Below are 19,461 nucleotides of genomic sequence, written 5' to 3'. Positions count from 1 at the left end.
CAGTGTTTCCACGAACCGTGTGTCCGTGGGCAAAACAAGCTGACATGTCCATTTTTTTATGTCAGCAAGGGCAATAAAACGTCCCGCACACGTGCATACACATAACACACATGGATGTCATCAATGTGACATGCATCGGCGCCGCCTGGGAAGAAGCGTTACAGTAAGCACTATTCCCCGTCCACGGGTGCTGAACACTGCTCTCCTCATTCTTCCCTGCTCTGCCAGCGATCGGTGCGAGCAGGGGAGAATGATCAGTGTTATATTTAAGTAATGAAAGAGACAACAGGCGGCCGCTGATGGGACTATTACTCCCATGCTGCTGCTAATAACAGTAACAGCAGGAGCGGCGGATGGGAGTATTCATCTGCTGCTCCTGCGCTGTAAATAAATATGGTAATTTTAAGACAAAAAACGGCGTGAGTTACCCCCTATTTTTGATAACCAGGCAGACAAAATTCACAACTGGGGTTGCAACCCTCACCTGTCAGCTTCAGCAAGGTTGGATATCAAGAATAGAGGGGTCCCCACGCCATATTTTTTAATTATTTAAAAAAATTATTAAAAAAGAACGGAGTGGGGTCCCCCCATTTTTGACAACCAGCCTTGCTAAAGCTCACAGCTGGGGTCTGGTATTCTCAGGCTGGTAAGAGGCCATGGATATTGACCCTCATAGCCTAAAAATAGCAGCCCACAGCTGCCCAGAAAAGGCACATCTATTAGATGCACCTATTCTGGTGCTTTGCCCAGCTCTTCCCACTTGCCCTGTAGTGGTGGCAAGGGGGGTAATAGTTGTGAGGTTGATGTCACTGGTGACATCAAGCCCACAGCTTAGTAATAGAGAAGTGTCTATAAGACACCTAACCATTACTAATCCTATAGTTGTATAGTAAATAAAGTATAGAGTTCACCACAGCCACCCCACACAGTATGATGTCCACCACAACCACCCCACACAGTATGATGTCCACCACAACCTCCCTATACAGTAAGATGGTCCCCAAATATCCACCTCACACAGCATGATAGATCCTCCATAGACTATGAAGATCCCCATTGCCCCAATACTGTATGACAGTCCCCCCCACCGCCCCCTATATAGTATGATGGTGCATCCAACAGCCCCATATATTGTATGATGGTCCCTCCAACAACCTCATATACTATGATGGTCCAACACATAGCTTCTTATATATTATGATGGTACGGCTCACAGTCCCTATACAGGATGATGGTACCCCCAACAGCCCCAATATAATACGATGGCTCATCTCATAGCCTCCTATATAGTATGACAGCCCACCTCAGTCCTCCATATAATATGATGGTCCCCCAACAGCCCTTTATGAAATATGTTAGTCCCCACCAACAGTATGCTATATAGCAGTGATGGCAAACCTATGGCACGTGTGCCACAGGGGGACACAGAGCCCTCTCTGTGGGCACGCATGCCAGGCCTGCTGCCACACACACCACTCCCTTTCGATGTTCAAATATATTTGCATCTTTTAGACACTAATACATTTAAACCATGGGTGGGGAACCTCCGCCGTGGGCCGCATGCAGCTCATGGTGACTTTTCATGTGGCCCGTCGGCAGGTCCCCGGAGTCCGCAATGGTTGAGCGGCAGCTGTATCCTGCTGGCATTTTAATCCCCCAGGGAACGGTATGCAGTGTTCATTACAGAACACTGCCTGCACATGAATGGTGATGTCATCGGGGGGGGATGGGTTAGCGCTCAATGTGCTCCCGTCCTCCTGTCCCGGAAGAGGAGCTGCTGCCAGAGAGTCTAGAGCGATCTCTGTGCGGCCAACTCTGTGCCTGTATGCTGGTGGTTTCTGTGCCCACAGCTCTGTGCCTTTCTGCTGGTGATCTGTGTCCCTCAGCTATGTGCCCCAATATGATCTCTGTGCCCCCCAGCTATGTTCCCCCGTGATCTCTCTGCCCCTCAGCTATATGATCCCCTGTGATCTCTGTGCCCCCAGCTATGTGCCTCATGTGATCTCTGTGGCCCCAGCTGTGCCCTCTAATGATCTCTGTGCCCCTTAACTATATGCCCCCTGTGATCTATGTGCCCCGTGATCTCTCTGCCCCCCCAGCTATGTGATCCCCTGTGATCTCTGTGCCCCCCCAGCTATGTGCCACCATGTGATCTCTGTGCCCTCTTGTGATCTCTGTGGCCCCAGCTACGTGCCCCCTGTGATCTCTGAGCCCCATAGCTATATGTCCCCCTGTGATCTCTGTGGCCCCAGCTATGTCCCCCACTGTGATCTGTTCCCTCTGTGATCTCTCTGCCCCCCAGCTATATGCCCCCTGTGATTTCTGTGCCCTCCAGCTACACTACAGTTCCAAAGTTTAGGGTCATCCAGACAATTTTGTGTTTTCCATGAAAACTCATACTGTTATTAATCAAATGAGTTGCCAAATGAATTGAAAATCTAATCCAGACATTGACAAGGTTCGAAAAAAAGATTTTTATTTGAAATAATAATTTTCTCCTTCAAACTTTGCTTTCGTCAAAGAATGCTCCCTTTGCAGCAATTACAGCATTGCAGACTTTTGGCATTCTAGCAGTTAATTTGCTGAGGTAATCTCGAGAAATTTCACCCCACGGTTCCAGAAGACCCTCCCACAAGTTGGTTTGGTTTGATGGGCACTTTTTGCGTACCATATGGTCAAGCTGCTCGCACAACAGCTCAATGGGGTTGAGATCTGGTGACTGCGCTGGCCACTTCATTACAGATAGGATACCAGCTGCCTGCTTCTACCCTTAATAGTTCTTGCATAATTTGGAGGTGTGCTTTGGGTCATTGTCCTGTTGTAGGATGAAATTGGCTCCAATCAAGCACTGTCCACATGGTATGACATGGAGTTGCAAAATGGAGTGGTAGCCTTCCTTATTCAAAATCCCTTTATCCTTGTACAAATCTCCCACTTTACCCGCACCAAAGCAACCTCAGACCATCACATTACCTCCATCATGCTTGACAGATGGCGTAAGGCACTCTTCCAGCATCTTTTCAGTTGTTTTGTGTGTCACAAATGTTCTTCCATGTGGTCCAAACACCTCAAACTTGGATTTGTCTGTCCAGAACACTTTTCTCCAATCTTCCTCTGTCCAATGTCTGTGTTCTTTTGCCTATATTAATTTTTTCCTTTTATTAGGCAGTCTCAGATATGGCTTTTTCTTTGCCACTCTGCCCTGAAGGCCAGCATCTTGGAGTCGTCTCTTCACTGTAGACGTTGACACTGGTGTTTTGCGTGTACTATTTAATCAAGCTGCCAGTTCAGGACCTGTGAGGCGTCGATTTCTCGAATGACAGACTCTAATGTACTCAGTCTTGTTGCGGGGTGTCCCACTTCTCTTTCTACTCTGGTTAGGGCCTGTTTGTGCTCTCCTCTGAAGGGAGTAGTACACACCGTTGTAGGAAATCTTCAGTTTCTTGGCAATTTCTCGCATGCAATAGCCTTCATTTCTAAGAACAAGAATAGACTGTCGAGTTTCACATGAAAGTTCTTTTTTTCTTGCCATTTTGAGAGTTTAATGGAACCAACAAATGTAATGCTCCAGATTCTCAACTAGCTCAAAGGAAGGTCAGGTTTATAGGTTCTCTAATCAGCCAAACTATTTTCATCTGTGCTAACATACTTGCACAAGGATTTGCAAGGGTATTCTAACCATCCATTAGCCTTCTTATACAGTTAGCAAACACAAAGTACCATAAGAACACTGGAGTGATCGTTGTTGGAAACGGGCCTCTATACACCTATGAAGATATTGCATTACAAACCAGACGTTTGCAGCTAGAACAGTCATTTACCATATTAACAATGTATAGAGTGTATTTCTGAATCATTTAATTTTAGCTTCATTGGAAAAAAATGTGCTTTTCCTTCAAAAATAAGGAAATTTCTAAGTGACCCTTAACTGTGGAAATGTAGTGTATATGCCCTCCTGTGATCTCTGTGCCCCCCCCCAGCTATGTGAAACCCTTTGATCTCTGTGCCCCCCCAGCTATGTGAACTCCTGTGATTTCTGTGACTACCAGTTTTGTGCCCCCCGTGATCTACAGTATGTGCCCCCCTGTGTTCCCTGTGCCCCCCTGCTATGTATCTCCTGTGATATTTGTGCTCCCATGTGATCTCTTTACCCCCTGTGATCTTCGTGCCACCCCTGGTGATCTCTGCGTCCCCATGGTGATCTATGTGCCTCCCCAGCGATGCTGTCAGCCCAAGGTCCAACGTGCAACATTGCTGCCGGGGCAGAAGAGGAGTAAAGACAGTGCGGACGTGCCTCCAGCAGGCTGCAGACAGAAGTGACTCCCGTGGCCTGCTGGGGTAAGTGAATGAGCCAGCAACTTTGTGCTCAGTCACAACTGTAAACAGCATGGGTGTCTTGAGGACACAGATTCTGTTAGCAACGTAGCAGACAAGGTGGCCCACGACCAGACAGGCCCTTCTGGAATTTGCCAGATGGCCAGTCTGGCCCTGTTGCTGGATCATAGACCAGACAGCATCCATTGTATCTCCTTCTGCCTCAAATCTTCCACCAGAGGTTTCGTCTGAATCACGTGTTTCAAAAATTTACAATGAAAGCCTGGTGTAATCGTTCAGCACAGAGCACAGGATAAATGTAAGTCGAACCTTACTGCTATCTTTGGGAAACAGGCAGAACAAATCAACAGCAGATGAAGAATTGGTTTTATTTATTTTTTTACGCTGTTCCTCGTGCTGTATAAGTGATTAGATTGGCTGCTCTCACACACTAAAAGACGCTTTTTTTTGCAAAAACTAGTTTTTGCATCACCATATTTCGGGCCGTCCTATTCACACTGAGGTCAACATTGACACATGGTAAGGTTTTAATATTAGTGTAGGACCATCCCAATCAGAGTTATCTTGTCATGGTGGGATGACTTTTATGCTATTTATGATCAAAAACAGTATTACTAAAAACTCTCTGTTATTTAAATGCACTTTTTGTCTTTTATTTACTTAGTTACAGCAGGGTTTTTGCTCATTTTTTCTCTTGTAGGTTTTATATGTTTTATGGCCCATGTGAACATGCGCTTATGAGCTGCATGTGTACCAACTCAAGTGAAGCTCAATTTTTGTGTTTTTTCTTTGTATTATTGCATTCTGTGCAAGCCAGGGTGTGGCCTCCCTGTTTTTGAGCTAGAGATTGTATTTAAGGCTTCCCCAGACTTGTGTTTCACTGGTTGGGCCCGGTTCTTTTGTTTGCCCTTATTCACACTGAGGTCAATATTGACACATGGTAAGGTTTTAATATTAGACAGTGTAGGAGGTCCCAATCAAAGTTACCTTGTCGTGGTGATATGGCTTTTATGCAATTTTTGATCAAAAACAGTGTTACTAAAAACTGTGTTATTTAAATGCACTTTTTGCTTTTTATTTACTTTGTTACAGCAGGGTTTTTGCTCATTTTTTCTCTTGTAGGTTTTATATGTTTTATGGCCAATGTGAACATGCGCTTATGAGATGCATGTGTACCAACTCAAGTGAAGCTCAATTTTTGTGTTTTTACAGTGATACAAGTTAGTTAGGTTATACATTGGGCAAAGCGGAATAGAAGCTGCTGCACTGCTGACGTGATGTAAGGGAAAGCTCTATGCTGGCAAAGATCTGTGCTGGGCAGAACTGGCAAGCAGTTAGTGCAGCGCCCCAGGGTCCTGGTCATTGCAATAATATTGTTCTCCTCTAGGGGGGAGTGATGTTACGTTTGGAGGCAATGAAGGAGATCTCTTTACCAGGTAACACAAACATACGACATTTCGTACTCCAGTCCACCAGGGGGAGCTATGCTCCTATTTATTAGGGTACTCTTCACACTTAGGTAAAACTGGTGGCCTGGAGAGGAAGTTAGGCAGTTGCTAGCTGAGCCTTGCTCAGGTAGTTGGTCCCTGACAGGGGTGGGAGCCTGTCAGAGGCCTGGACCGAAGGTCATGGAGCTGCGCCTGACCTAAGTGCGGCAGTTCCTAAGAAAGGACACGAACAGATAACTGTATTGTAGGGAAGGTGAAGAAGTCATAGCAAATGGAGAGGATACCAGAAGGAGTTTTGCCCTACACAGGCTGCCTCCTTCTGAGGCTTAGGATCCCGGTAGCCGGAACACCGAGGGAGAAACCGTCTTTTATGCCTTGCACCAGAGACTGGCAGGACAGCTAATTTCACTTTACTGATCCGCCTCTACACCCAGGAGGCAAGGTGGCACCGCTTAGAGGCTGGGGCATGATAGAGTCCCTGTAAAATGCCTCAAGCCACCGGTCATACAGGTTTGTCCTATCCATCTGGGGGACAGAGAGAGAGAGAGAAACATAACATCTACAACATCTGTGAGGACCTTATGAGAGGCTTAGCAGTAAGGTACTACAGCACCAAGGCGCTAGAGGAAGGCTACTGATTTCCACCTGGATAAGGGGATTCTGGATTTGCCTCCAAACTGGCCGGACTCTGCCAGCCCTGTGATCTGTGCTCTGGACAGTGGATGCTGAAGCTTTCAGTAAAAGGTAAAGAGACTGCAACCTTGTGTCCTCGTTCTTCTCTGCACCTCACATCATCCACCATCTACACACTGGGAAGCCCTGGGGACATACTTCACCTGTGGGAAGGTATACCATCTAGCTGCCATAACATCACCCCAGCGGACCCCTTAAAGCAGCGTCGGTCACCCTGACCAAATAACACAGGTGGCGTCACGAACATATCCCTTTAAAGACCTTTCCCTTTAACACGGACGTCCCACGGACCAGGTCAGCCACCGTGACATCCCCCTGAGAACCGAAGGACCCGGTACAGAGTACCCCACTGCCCGCGGGGGGCGCTCCATTAGCAACTCAACAGTTAACCCAGGATATGATTAAAATTTCCAAGGATTAAACATAGCATATCTGATTAGGATGTCATAAATGATAAGACATGCTTCAAAACACTGATAGAGAAATATGGCAAAATATAGAGTACTCTGTAAAGGTCTTAGACAGATGTGCAAAAAAAGCCGCAAAGTAAGAATGCTTTAAAAACACCAAGGTTACATAGCGGTAGCCGGCTTTTCCGGAACCCATGACATCACACCTAAGAAAGGGGATCCACCCAGTCAGGACATGAACTCTACTGAAAGCAAAAGGGTGGTACCTCTCCCTCAATTCAGTTGGTTTACAGAGCATGAGAGGCCCTCCTGATTAGTTCACATCTCAAACTATCACATTATATTAACAAAACAACACCCCAAATTATAGTGCACACCAAAGGAGTGAAAAGGGGGGAATATATGGGTGCTGTCATGGGTTCTGGAAAAACCAGCTGCCGGTAAGTAACCTTGGTGTTCTCCCTTTCCCCATGACAGCACACCTGAGAGACTGTTGTAGAATGAAAAACCTTAGGGAGGGACCACTGCTTGCAGCAACCTTCTATCAAAGGTTAGGTCAGCAGAGGAGGATAGATCTAGTTGGTAGTGTTTAAAGAAAGTTGATGGTGAGGACCCGGTAGAGGTCTTACAAATCTGACAAATCGATACCCCTGCCTTTTCTGCCCAGGAGGTAGCCACAGCTCTGGTGGAGTGAGCCTTGATGCCTTCAGGAACTGGAGAGCCACTCGCAGAATAGGATAAGTTAGTGGCCTCCCTGATCCATCTGGCAATGGTACATTTAGATATACAGTACCCCTTTCTGCTACCCTGGTAGGCTACAAATAGGGACTGATCTTTCCTCCACTGACTAGTCATAGACATGTAACGCAACACGGACCTTCTAATGTCCAAAGTATGGAACTTCTCCTCCCCTGGATTACTAGGGTTATTATAAAATGATGGCAAGGTGATGTCCTAGCTCCAATGGAACTTAAGAACTGCCTTGGGGAGATAGGTCAGATCTGGTCTTAGAACTACCCTGTCCTCGAAAACCTGAGTGTATGGAAGGCATATAGAGAGGGCCTGTAAGTTGCTCACCCTATGGGCTGATGTTAGGGCCACTAACAACACCGTTTTAAGCATGAGGAATTTTGGTGACAACTGCTATAAGGGCTCGAATGGTCAGAGCCTCTAAGACTAGATTCAGAATTTTTTGCACTATAACCGGTCTAGTTCTGCTACAGGATCTTATAAAACGGGACACTCACCTATTAGATGCTAGGTTGCAATTATACAGGGCCTCCAAGGCCGAAACCTGAACCTTGAGCGTACTAGTTGCTAACCCAAGTTGCAATCTCAGAATAGGCCCCACTGAGGCTTCCTCCCCAAAACTCCTGAATTTTTTTCCATTTTCTACCATAGATTCTTGATGTAATAGGCTTCTTACTTTTCAACAGGGTGGAAACTAACCCCAGAGAGAATTCCTGTCAACTCAGTAATTCCCTCTCAAATTCCATGTTTTCAGATAGAAGCCCTTCAACTGAGAGCGGCATACTGGTCCCTGGCTAAGTAGGTCCGGAATCTCTGGTAAAATCCATGGATCTGAAACCGACATCTCCCTTAGAAGGATGGATGGAACAGAGTCTAATTTTTGAAGGCAAATCACCCGGACACCCTGTCAGCCACAGGGCATGTCTCGCTGCATTCGACAGGCCTGCCACCCTGGCTGCCAACCTTACTGAATCCGCTGAGGAGTCAGCTAAGAAAGCTGCTGCCCCTTGCACCAGAGTCATGTTTTCCAAGATTTCCTTTGGAACTTTATTCCTCAGTTGTTTGTTAATCAGTTGCAGCTAGATCACGAGAGAGCAAGCAAAACATGTCCAGCTATTGCTGGTTTCAAGATCCCTGCCTCCCAGGTGTGCCTCAAGAACTCATCTGCCTTTTTGTCCAATGGGTCTCTTAGTATGCCAGAGTCCTCTAAAGACAGGGACAATTTTTTAGAGGACCTAGCCACAGCCCCATCAATTTTACGGATTTTTTTCCCAGCTCTCGGAGTCTTTTTCCTTGAAGAGGTATCTTCTTTTGGAAGAGGAAGGTAAGCTACCCAACCTCTCTGGCCTTTTCCACTCTTTATCTACAAGCGCCTTCACCTTCGTATTAATGGGGAAGATGTGCTTCCTCTTTTCCTCCAGGCCCCCGAACATCATATCTTCCAAGGATCTAGGTGTTTTGTCCTCCTTTAGGCCCATTGTGGATCTGACCGCGTTAACCAGTCTCTCCATATCCTCGGTGGGAAAGCACGGTCGGCCCCCTTTATCACTATCCGAGGAGGAGTCCAAGGATTGGGAAGAGGAGGACGAGGGAGATGGGGGATCTCTCAAGATAATCCCCACCAGAAGGAGAGGCTTCAGAGTCTGTAAGCACTTTATGGCTCTTCTTGCTCCCTTTTCTTAGGGCTGACTTTAGGGAACCTTTTACCTCCGCCCTGATTATGGCCCTAAGGCTTGTGGCGAAGTCGGGGGTCTCATCCCTTATTGTTTTATGTATACAGTCAGTGCAGAGATCCTTCTGCCACTGAACTGCCAGCGGGGTTTTGCTAAGGGCACAAACCTTATTCCTTGTTTTAGCACTAGCCTTCCTTGGCCCCTGGTGATTAAGCAGAGAAAAATGACCCCCATTAACACCAGGATGACATTTTCATAGATCACTCAACACTAGGGTTGAGCGAAACAGATCGTTCATTTTCAAAAGTCGCCAACTTTTGGCAAAGTCGGGTTTCATAAAACCCGACCCGATCCCTATGTGGGGTCGGCCATGCGGTACGCGACTTTCGCGCCAAAGTCGCGTTTCGTATGACGCGCTTGGCGCCATTTTTTCAGCCAATGAAGGAGCGTGGGCAGAGTGATGACATAGGTCTTAGGGGCGTGCCTATCGTCATCTTGTCGCTTGTGCGCTGTAGCGATTTGAAATGTGTAACACCAGCTTTTCTGTTCAGGGATGGAGAGAGAGAGAGAGGAGAGAGAGGAGAGAGAGAGAGAGAGAAAAAAAAAAAATAAATAAAAATTCCCATTGACTTTGCATTGGGTTTCGTGTTTCGGTCAATCCCCGACTTTTCACCATAATCGGCCGATTTCACTCGACTCGACTTTATTGATAGTCGGGTTTCGCGAAACCCGACTCAACCCTAAAAAAGTACAAGTCGCTCAACCCTACTCAAAACTGCTGCCAATCAAGGGTACTGGATTCGGCGGCTGATCAGGTGTACAAACCATGTCCCTCCTGGATACTGAGGAGCCCTGTGAACTCTGGTCGGGATGACTGCCACTCCTGCCACTCGAGCGGCTGCTTCTCCAAGTGCCTGATCCTCTCTGGTGACCAGGCTTAAAACTTGGTAAGAGCTCCTGCTCCACATACTCTTCCACGCTGAGTACTGAACATGAGCAACTCTTCTGTGGTCATCCCTCCTTTTAAGAGGGATCCACTGCGCTGTGCCCCTCTATACCCCTCCCACATCCGCCACCCTGCCGGGACGCTTGTAAAATCTCCACACCACCGGTAGGCATTTCCACCATGGGCGCCGCTATCTTGGATCCGGCGCATCACACTGACGTCACATGGGTATGCCCATTTCCAGTGTGCCTCGTGCGTGACGCCGTCAGCAATACTCGGATGTGGAGCTCACCCTGGAGTGATGGACAGCGAGCAGAGGAGGGACAGTGGCGCGGCAGCCACAGAAGAGTCGCTGGACCCCTGACTGAGCTGCCCCACGCCCGCACGTATGACTAGGCCCACAGGACCCACGGACGGCGCTTCCACCACCTGAAGGCCGGCATACAGGTGCCCTGCCTGTTCTTCTAATGTCAGAACAGGCGTGGGTGAGCAAAAAAAGAAAAATCTTGAACCGCCGTCTTTCACCACAAGGGTCCCTGTCAGGACAGGAAACCCAACTGAAGCGAGGGAAAGGTACCGCCCTTTTATTTTCAGTAGTGTTCCTGACCTGACTGGGCGGATCCCCTCTCTCACATGTGCTGTCATGGGGAAAGGGAAAATACAAGTTCTAATAGATTATTTTTATTAACAAAATAAAAACTGAATGAATGAACAAAAGATTAAATTAATGGGGTATTCTCAAGTTATTAAATTGGTAACATAGTAACATAGTAACATAGTTAGTAAGGCCGAAAAAAGACATTTGTCCATCCAGTTCAGCCTATATTCCATCATAATAAATCCCCAGATCTACGTCCTTCTACAGAACCTAATAATTGTATGATACAATATTGTTCTGCTCCAGGAAGACATCCAGGCCTCTCTTGAACCCCTCGACTGAGTTCGCCATCACCACCTCCTCAGGCAAGCAATTCCAGATTCTCACTGCCCTAACAGTAAAGAATCCTCTTCTATGTTGGTGGAAAAACCTTCTCTCCTCCAGACGCAAAGAATGCCCCCTTGTGCCCGTCACCTTCCTTGGTATAAACAGATCCTCAGCGAGATATTTGTATTGTCCCCTTATATACTTATACATGGTTATTAGATCGCCCCTCAGTCGTCTTTTTTCTAGACTAAATTATCCTAATTTCGCTAATCTATCTGGGTATTGTAGTTATCCCATCCCCTTTATTAATTTTGTTGCCCTCCTTTGTACTCTCTCTAGTTCCATTATATCCTTCCTGAGCACCGGTGCCCAAAACTGGACACAGTACTCCATGTGCGGTCTAACTAGGGATTTGTACAGAGGCAGTATAATGCTCTCATCATGTGTATCCAGACCTCTTTTAATGCACCCCATGATCCTGTTTGCCTTGGCAGCTGCTGCCTGGCACTGGCTGCTCCAGGTAAGTTTATCATTAACTAGGATCCCCAAGTCCTTCTCCCTGTCAGATTTACCCAGTGGTTTCCCATTCAGTGTATAATGGTGATATTGATTCCTTCTTCCCATGTGTATAACCTTACATTTATCATTGTTAAACCTCATCTGCCACCTTTCAGCCCAAGTTTCCAACTTATCCAGATCCATCTGTAGCAGAATACTATCTTCTCTTGTATTAACTGCTTTACATAGTTTTGTATCATCTGCAAATATCGATATTTTACTGTGTAAACCTTCTACCAGATCATTAATGAATATGTTGAAGAGAACAGGTCCCAATACGGACCCCTGCGGTACCCCACTGGTCACAGCAACCCAGTTAGAGACTATACCATTTATAACCACCCTTTGCTTTCTATCACTAAGCCAGTTACTAACCCATTTACACACATTTTCCCCCAGACCAAGCATTCTCATTTTGTGTACCAACCTCTTGTGCGGCACGGTATCAAACGCTTTGGAAAAATCGAGATATACCACGTCCAATGACTCACCGTGGTCCAGCCTATAGCTTACCTCTTCATAAAAACTGATTAGATTGGTTTGACAGGAGCGATTTCTCATAAACCCATGCTGATATGGAGTTAAACAGTTATTCTCATTGAGATAATCCAGAATAACATCCCTCAGAAACCCTTCAAATATTTTACCAACAATAGAGGTTAGACTTACTGGCCTATAATTTCCAGGTTGACTTTTAGAGCCCTTTTTGAATATTGGCACATTTGCTATGCGCCAGTCCTTCGGAACAGACCCTGTCGCTATAGAGTCCCTAAAAATAAGAAATAATGGTTTATCTATTACATTACTTAGTTCTCTTAGTACTCGTGGGTGTATGCCATCCGGACCCGGAGATTTATCTATTTTAATCTTATTTAGCCGGTTCCGCACCTCTTCTTGGGTTAGATTGGTGACCCTTAATATAGGGTTTTCATTGTTTCTTGGGATTTCACCTAGCATTTCATTTTCCACCGTGAATACCGTGGAGACGAAGGTGTTTAATATGTTAGCTTTTTCCTCGTCATCTACAACCATTCTTTCCTCACTATTTTTTAAGGGGCCTACATTTTCAGTTTTTATTCTTTTACTATTGATATAGTTGAAGAACAGTTTGGGATTAGTTTTACTCTCCTTAGCAATGTGCTTCTCTGTTTCCTTTTTGGCAGCTTTAATTAGTTTTTTAGATAAAGTATTTTTCTCCCTATAGTTTTTTAGAGCTTCAATGGTGCCATCCTGCTTTAGTAGTGCAAATGCTTTCTTTTTACTGTTAATTGCCTGTCTTACTTCTTTGTTTAGCCACATTGGGTTTTTCCTATTTCTAGTCCTTTTATTCCCACAAGGTATAAACCGCTTACACTGCCTATTTAGGATGTTCTTAAACATTTCCCATTTATTATCTGTATTTTTATTTCTGAGGATATTGTCCCAGTCTACCAGATTAAGGGCATCTCTAAGCTGGTCAAACTTTGCCTTCCTAAAGTTCAGTGTTTTTGTGACTCCCTGACAAGTCCCCCTAGTGAAAGACAGGTGAAACTGTACAATATTGTGGTCGCTATTTCCTAGATGCTCAACCACCTGCAGATTTGTTATTCTGTCAGGTCTATTAAATAGCAGGGTTCCTCTGAGGGGCTGCAGGACTTCATGACATCTTTAAACAACAATGGATGTAACATTTTTTTGACATATAAGTTCGATGGAGACACCATTGAATTTCTGGATGTCACATTGAAACGTGATGTTCGTGGGTGCCTGCAGTCTGTTATTTACAGAAAACCTACCTCGACCAATCTCTTGTTGCACGCTTCCTCCTCGCATCCTAACCATGTCATCCAGGCGATTCCTACAGGCCAGTTCCTCCGCCTGCGCAGATTATGCTCCACGGAAGCGGATTTTCTCTGCCAGGCTGATGACTTAAAAAATAGATTACTAGCCCGTGGTCACAGTAATCGAAGCATTAAAAGAGCTTTCAATAGAGCTAGATACACCTCGAGGGAATCGCTTCTTTATGAGAAAAAAGACAAACGGAATCATGACATTGTTCGTTATGTGACTAAATATCATTCCCAATTCCCAATGATGAGAAGTATCCTCCAGAAATCGTGGCATGTTTTAAGAGCAGATCCTGTCATTGCGCGATATGTACCTGAGAGGGCTGGCATCGCAGTTAGAAGGTCTAAAAATCTCAGGGATATCTTGGTTCATAGTCATTATACTGGAGAGAGGGTGGGCACTTTTTTGGATTTTATGCCCACTCGTGTGGGGTGTGCTCCCTGCGGCCGTTGCGTTGCATGCCCTAATATTGAGCGAATTTCAAATTTTTTTAGCTCTGACGGCTCACGTGAATTTAAAATTAAGAAAAGGATTACATGTTCCAGTAGGAATGTAATTTATATGGTAATATGTCCGTGTGAAAAGATGTATGTTGGCATGACTACTCGCCAACTGAAAACACGGATACGTGAGCATGTCTTGGGTATTGGCGCGGCGGCCGCTGTGGAGGACATCACCACCCTCAAAACATTGCCACGCCATTTCAAGAGGTTCCATAACTGTGATGCCAGCCTTCTCAGGGCTAGGGGGATTGAGATGTTGGAGGTGGGTATCTGTGGAGGGTGTACGTTCCAGCGGTTGGCAAAAATTGAGTCCAGATGGATCTGGACTCTCAACACTGTCCAGCCGATGGGTCTTAACGATAATATTAGCTTTGCCCCCTTTCTGTGATCGTTGGGTTTTGCTGTGGTTTTGTGCCGCATCGGAATCGTTACTTCTGTTTTTTTTTTAATTTTTAATCTTGTCACTTTTTAACTTATTTTGTTTTGTTCTAGTGGAAGTCGTCCCTGTGATATGAATACCTCGGTACAGTTTTTTTGCTCTTCCCGGATCAAGTCTTCCTTACCATCTATTCTCTGATGTGACTGAGACATCACTATATGAAAGACTAATATGGACTTCTCTTCTTTTCATTAAGCCCCAGCATTATAATTGTTATTATACGCTGACTCTGTGATATGTACATATTCGTCTAGATTTACTTCATCAAGTTCTCTTATCATCTTCTTCAGGAATTGTAATGTTTCTCTTTGGAGGACCTAAAGGGACTGCCATTTCCTGCATCAAGCCTACGTTCTACTGTTATTTCAGCTGTTAATGTTGCATTCTGTTATCTTGTAGTGGTGGGTGTTTGTTTATTTGTGTTTTGTATGGGGGGAGTGGCCACCCGGTAGGCTATATATATAGTGGGTTTATTATGTACCACTGCTTACTTATTTGTAACAGGATGTCTCTAAGTATACAAATATACATGTGTAATTATGATGCGTGTTCATCTTCTGAAATAGCGCACGTTTGTTAAGTTAGTAGTTATTATTATTGTTATTTTTTGTACACATGGGGCCCCTGTGCTCTTTGGCGTCCTCCTGCCTCCCTCGGAGCGTGCCGGCGTTGTGGTGTCATGACGCGGCATTACTGTTTCCGGGTTGCGGCGGTTTCTACTTCCGGGGTCTTTTCTTTATTAAGTCCGTCTTCCATTCATTATGCATGCCCCCTGACGAAGGTTTATCACCGAAACGCGCGTTGGGGCGGAGGCGCGTCCACGGGAGTTCTAGTCCTCTTGCGGTGGGTACTTTTCTGTGGCGGTGCATTTATTTGTGTATACTAGTGAACGATGGCGGTGTATTTCACTGCGACTCTGTGCGATAGTGGTGCTATACTCAAAATGGAGGTTAACATGGTACACTGATAATATATCAGGTGTACCTCTGCGCAAAGTCTTGGATAACTCTTAGTGCATTTCTGCCACCAGTTTGGTTCCCACTCTATAGTGATAATGTCACACATTGTTATATTTAGTCTGTTTTGTTTATTTTTTTAGGCTTTTTTTGCATATTCTATTTTGTTTTTTGGATTATACCTTTGAATATTATCTATATTATGTATTGAGGACTGGCATTCCTGTGCACGCGCCTCTGGTGTTTTGTTGCGGCGTTTTCGCTGTGGCGCTATTTTTGTATCACCTTCATGCATTTGCTTTTAATATATATTAATAAAGTTTGTATTCTTATATGATACTGTGTTTGACCGTGTATCATCTATTTCTTCGTTGCCAATATGTATTTTGATGATAGGTCTTTAGGTCCTTTTCTGATTAATGGTACAGATTTCTGAGATTATTATTGTTACCATGTCAGTTGGCTATATGTGTTGCTAGGTCTATTAGATAGTATTAGGTCTAAAAGTGCTGCTCCTCTGGTTGGATTCTGCACCAATTGTGAAAGATAATTTTTCTTGGTTATTAGCAGAAACCGGTTGCCTTTATGGGTTTCACAGGTTTCTGTTTCCCAGTTAATATCCGGGTAGTTAAAGTCCCCCATAACCAGGACCTCATTATGGGTTGCAGCTTCATCTATCTGCTGTAGAAGTAGACTTTCCATGGTTTCTGTTATATTTGGGGGTTTGTAACAGACCCCAATGAGAATTTTGTTACCATTTTTCCCTCCATGAATTTCGACCCATATGGACTCGACATCCTCATTTCCTTCGCTAATATCCTCCCTTAAAGTGGACTTTAGACAAGACTTTACATAGAGACAAACCCCTCCTCCTCTCCGATTTTTACGATCCTTTCTAAACAGACTGTAACCCTGTAAGTTAACTGCCCAGTCATAGCTTTCATCTAACCATGTCTCGGTTATTCCCACTATGTCAAAGTTACCTGTAGATATTTCTGCTTCTAGTTCTTCCATCTTGTTTGTCAGGCTTCTGGCGTTTGCGAGCATGCAGTTTAGAGGATTTTGTTTTGTTCCAATCTCCTCGCTGTGGATTGTTTTAGAAATGTTCTTACCTCCCTTCTGTGTATGTTTTCCTGGGTCTTCTTTGTTCAAGTCTAATGTTTTTCTTCCCGTCCCCTCTTCCTCTAGTTTAACGCCCTCCTGATGAGTGTAGCGAGTCTTCTGGCGAATGTGTGTTTCCCAGGTTTGTTGAGGTGTAGTCCGTCTCTGGCGAGGAGTCCATCGTACAAGTAATTCACACCGTGGTCCAGGAATCCGAATCCTTGTTGTCTGCACCATCGTCTTAGCCAGTTGTTTGCATCAAGGATCCTGTTCCATCTCCTGGTGCCATGCCCGTCTACTGGAAGGATAGAAGAAAAAACTACCTGTGCATCCAGTTCCTTTACTTTCTTCCCCAACTCTTCAAAGTCCTTGCAGATTGTCGGTAGGTCCTTCCTTGCCGTGTCATTGGTGCCAACATGTATCAGAAGAAATGGGTGGACGTCCTTGGAGCTGAAGAGCTTTGGTATCCTATGGGTCACATCCTTGATCATCGCACCTGGAAGGCAGCATACTTCTCTTGCAGTTATGTCCGGTCTGCAGATGGCTGCTTCTGTGCCTCTATAATTAGTTAGCATGAAAATAAGCAAGTTTGCAACTAACTTACTTTTTCTACCTGTTGCCATACTCCTGCAATGAGAGCTTTCATCTTTCATAGTGTACAGCTGGTTTTCATGGAGCTTGGCCACAAGTGCCTGCCCATACCCTGATTGAAATAGCTACATTCTAGGGTTAACTCCTAACATACAAACCGTCTTTCTCCAACACTGATTTTTATACAGCAATTATATGCTTACCTCTCTCCCAATGTAACTCGGCTCCCGAAGAGGTGCGGTTATGAATCTTGAAAAATTGTCACCTTTAGTATCAGCTTCTCCCACAGCAGGTCTTCTAATCATGGCTATTGCTGTCCGAAGCTGTGTGTTTGTTCAAATACCCTGTTTTCTGTATAGGTAAATACAGTGATAGTGTAGACTCCTGAACAAACCACTGATAACTGAATGTATTACAGTTCTACTAATACTATAGCTATGCTACTCACCAAAACTTTCAATCTGGGTGGAGAGCCTGTCCTGCAGGAAAAACAGGGAATCAAGATACTGTAATGAGACTGCATAGCTATGAGCTGCTCAAAAGAAAATTTTCGAAGTACTCCTTTAACCCTCCTGTACTGTTCAGGTCTATTGGACCTGAAAAAAAAGTTTGTGAAGCTGCAGATTATTTATTGAGCATCTGCAAATCGTGGTTAGGCAAGTTTGTTTATGGGTAAGGTGTTGTAATTATGAGTGTTGTTGTTTTTTATGTTTTTGTATGAAATAATGATTGTTAGATATGTACTGTTCAGGTTAATATTGTGTGTTATACAGATCTCTCACCAGTCATATAAACTATTTAAAATATCATTATGGATTATTTATTGCATCTACTATTGTTTATCTGTTTCTCCAACATGTGCAAGTTACTGCAGATGGATGGGCTTTGAGTACAGGTCTCTGCAGGTCTGTTTCGCTGTAGTATATAAGCTCTTATTGTTGCTACACTGGTTAGTGTTTGCTGAGATTTGATTATTATTATGGTTTCTTTATATAGTGTTATATTCCACAACGCTGATATTATCCCATGAAAGTTGGGTGTCCATTATTTTGAAAGTTGGATAAAAATGTAGTGAAGACGTCCATTGACTAACCGATTCTGAAGAAGATATCCAACTGGAGAACGTGCCCGAAGATGAGGACCACATGAGTGGCGGGGAAAAAGTGATTACGAGAGTTCTGATTTTGAAGTTGAATCTGATGAGGCACGATACCCAGACAACTAGTCCGATGCAAGCAACTCAGTCTATAAACAAAAATGTAATTTGGAACCTGCAGCCTTCTGCCTATCCCGGAAAATTGTCCTCTGCTAACATCAGATAATTCTCTAATACCAAGCCGAAATTAGAGAAGTTTGGGATAAATGGATAGAGATTCTTCCAAAATTATACAATACTTGTGAAAGTGTCCCTGTGGCTGATCAACTTGTGGCATTCCAAGGAAGGTGTCCGTTCTAACACTATATATCGAGTAAGCCGGCAAAGTACGGCATCAAGATATGGACACTTTGTGACAGCAGCAGTTCATACGCTCTAAACACTCAGGTATACACAGGAAAAAGATCTGGGGAAACTCCTGAAAAGAATCAGGGGAGGAGAGTCATTTCAGGGTCCTCGCCCCTCTGTATCAGTCTGTCATTGTTAGTTTGCTTACTGTAAGTGATATCTGTAATTTGTATGTAACCCCTTCTCATGTACAGCACCATGGATTTAATGGTGCTATATAAATAAATAATGATAATTTCAGACTTGATGTATGGATTATGAGGACAGAATGTGACATTATACATCTTTTTTACATTGTACCAACTGGGGAAGCTGTAGCCAAAATGAAAAAAACTTACAATGGTGGGCAGGGCCGTATTTGCCACTAGGCACTTGAGGGCACGTGCCTAGGACAGGGGGGGGGGGGGGGGGGGCCGGACCTGAGCAAGGTTTTTTTTTTTTTTTTTAAGTCCTGGGTCACCTCCCGACCGACCGCCCCAAATCCCCCGCCCACCCCCCTGCCTGCCTCCCACCTACCCTCCTTGAAGACGATACTCACCCTGCTCCAACGATTCCTGGTGTCAGCATCTGTAGCGCGTCCTGAGTGAGCGGTTACGTGGTACTGGTCATTAAGGTCATGAATATGAGCATATTCATGACCTTAATGAGCGGTACCACGTGACCGCTCACTCAGGAAGAAGGTGCTGCGCCGGGAGTCGGGACAGAGCCAGAGGGATGTCGGCGCGGCCGCGCTGTGTGGGACAGGTGAGTATGAGGGACGAGGAGAGGGGGGGGGGAAGAAAGAGGATGGGGAGCCCGGAGC

General features: G+C 44.9%; 1 protein-coding gene across 1 annotated transcript in view; it reads left to right on the top strand.

Annotated features, from left to right (window-relative positions):
• The window catches only part of LOC138663898 (zinc finger protein 605-like), a 75,597-nt gene that overhangs the window by 38,252 nt on the left and 17,884 nt on the right, over positions 1–19,461 (top strand). The window contains exon 8 of the mRNA XM_069750270.1: positions 229–234. Coding sequence (XP_069606371.1) covers positions 229–234 — 6 coding nt within the window. The remainder of the gene's footprint in view (positions 1–228; positions 235–19,461) is intronic.

Source organism: Ranitomeya imitator, chromosome 2 (genome assembly GCF_032444005.1).
Source record: "Ranitomeya imitator isolate aRanImi1 chromosome 2, aRanImi1.pri, whole genome shotgun sequence".
Lineage (NCBI taxonomy): Eukaryota > Metazoa > Chordata > Amphibia > Anura > Dendrobatidae > Ranitomeya > Ranitomeya imitator.
This window is presented reverse-complemented; position numbering and strand designations above follow the sequence as displayed.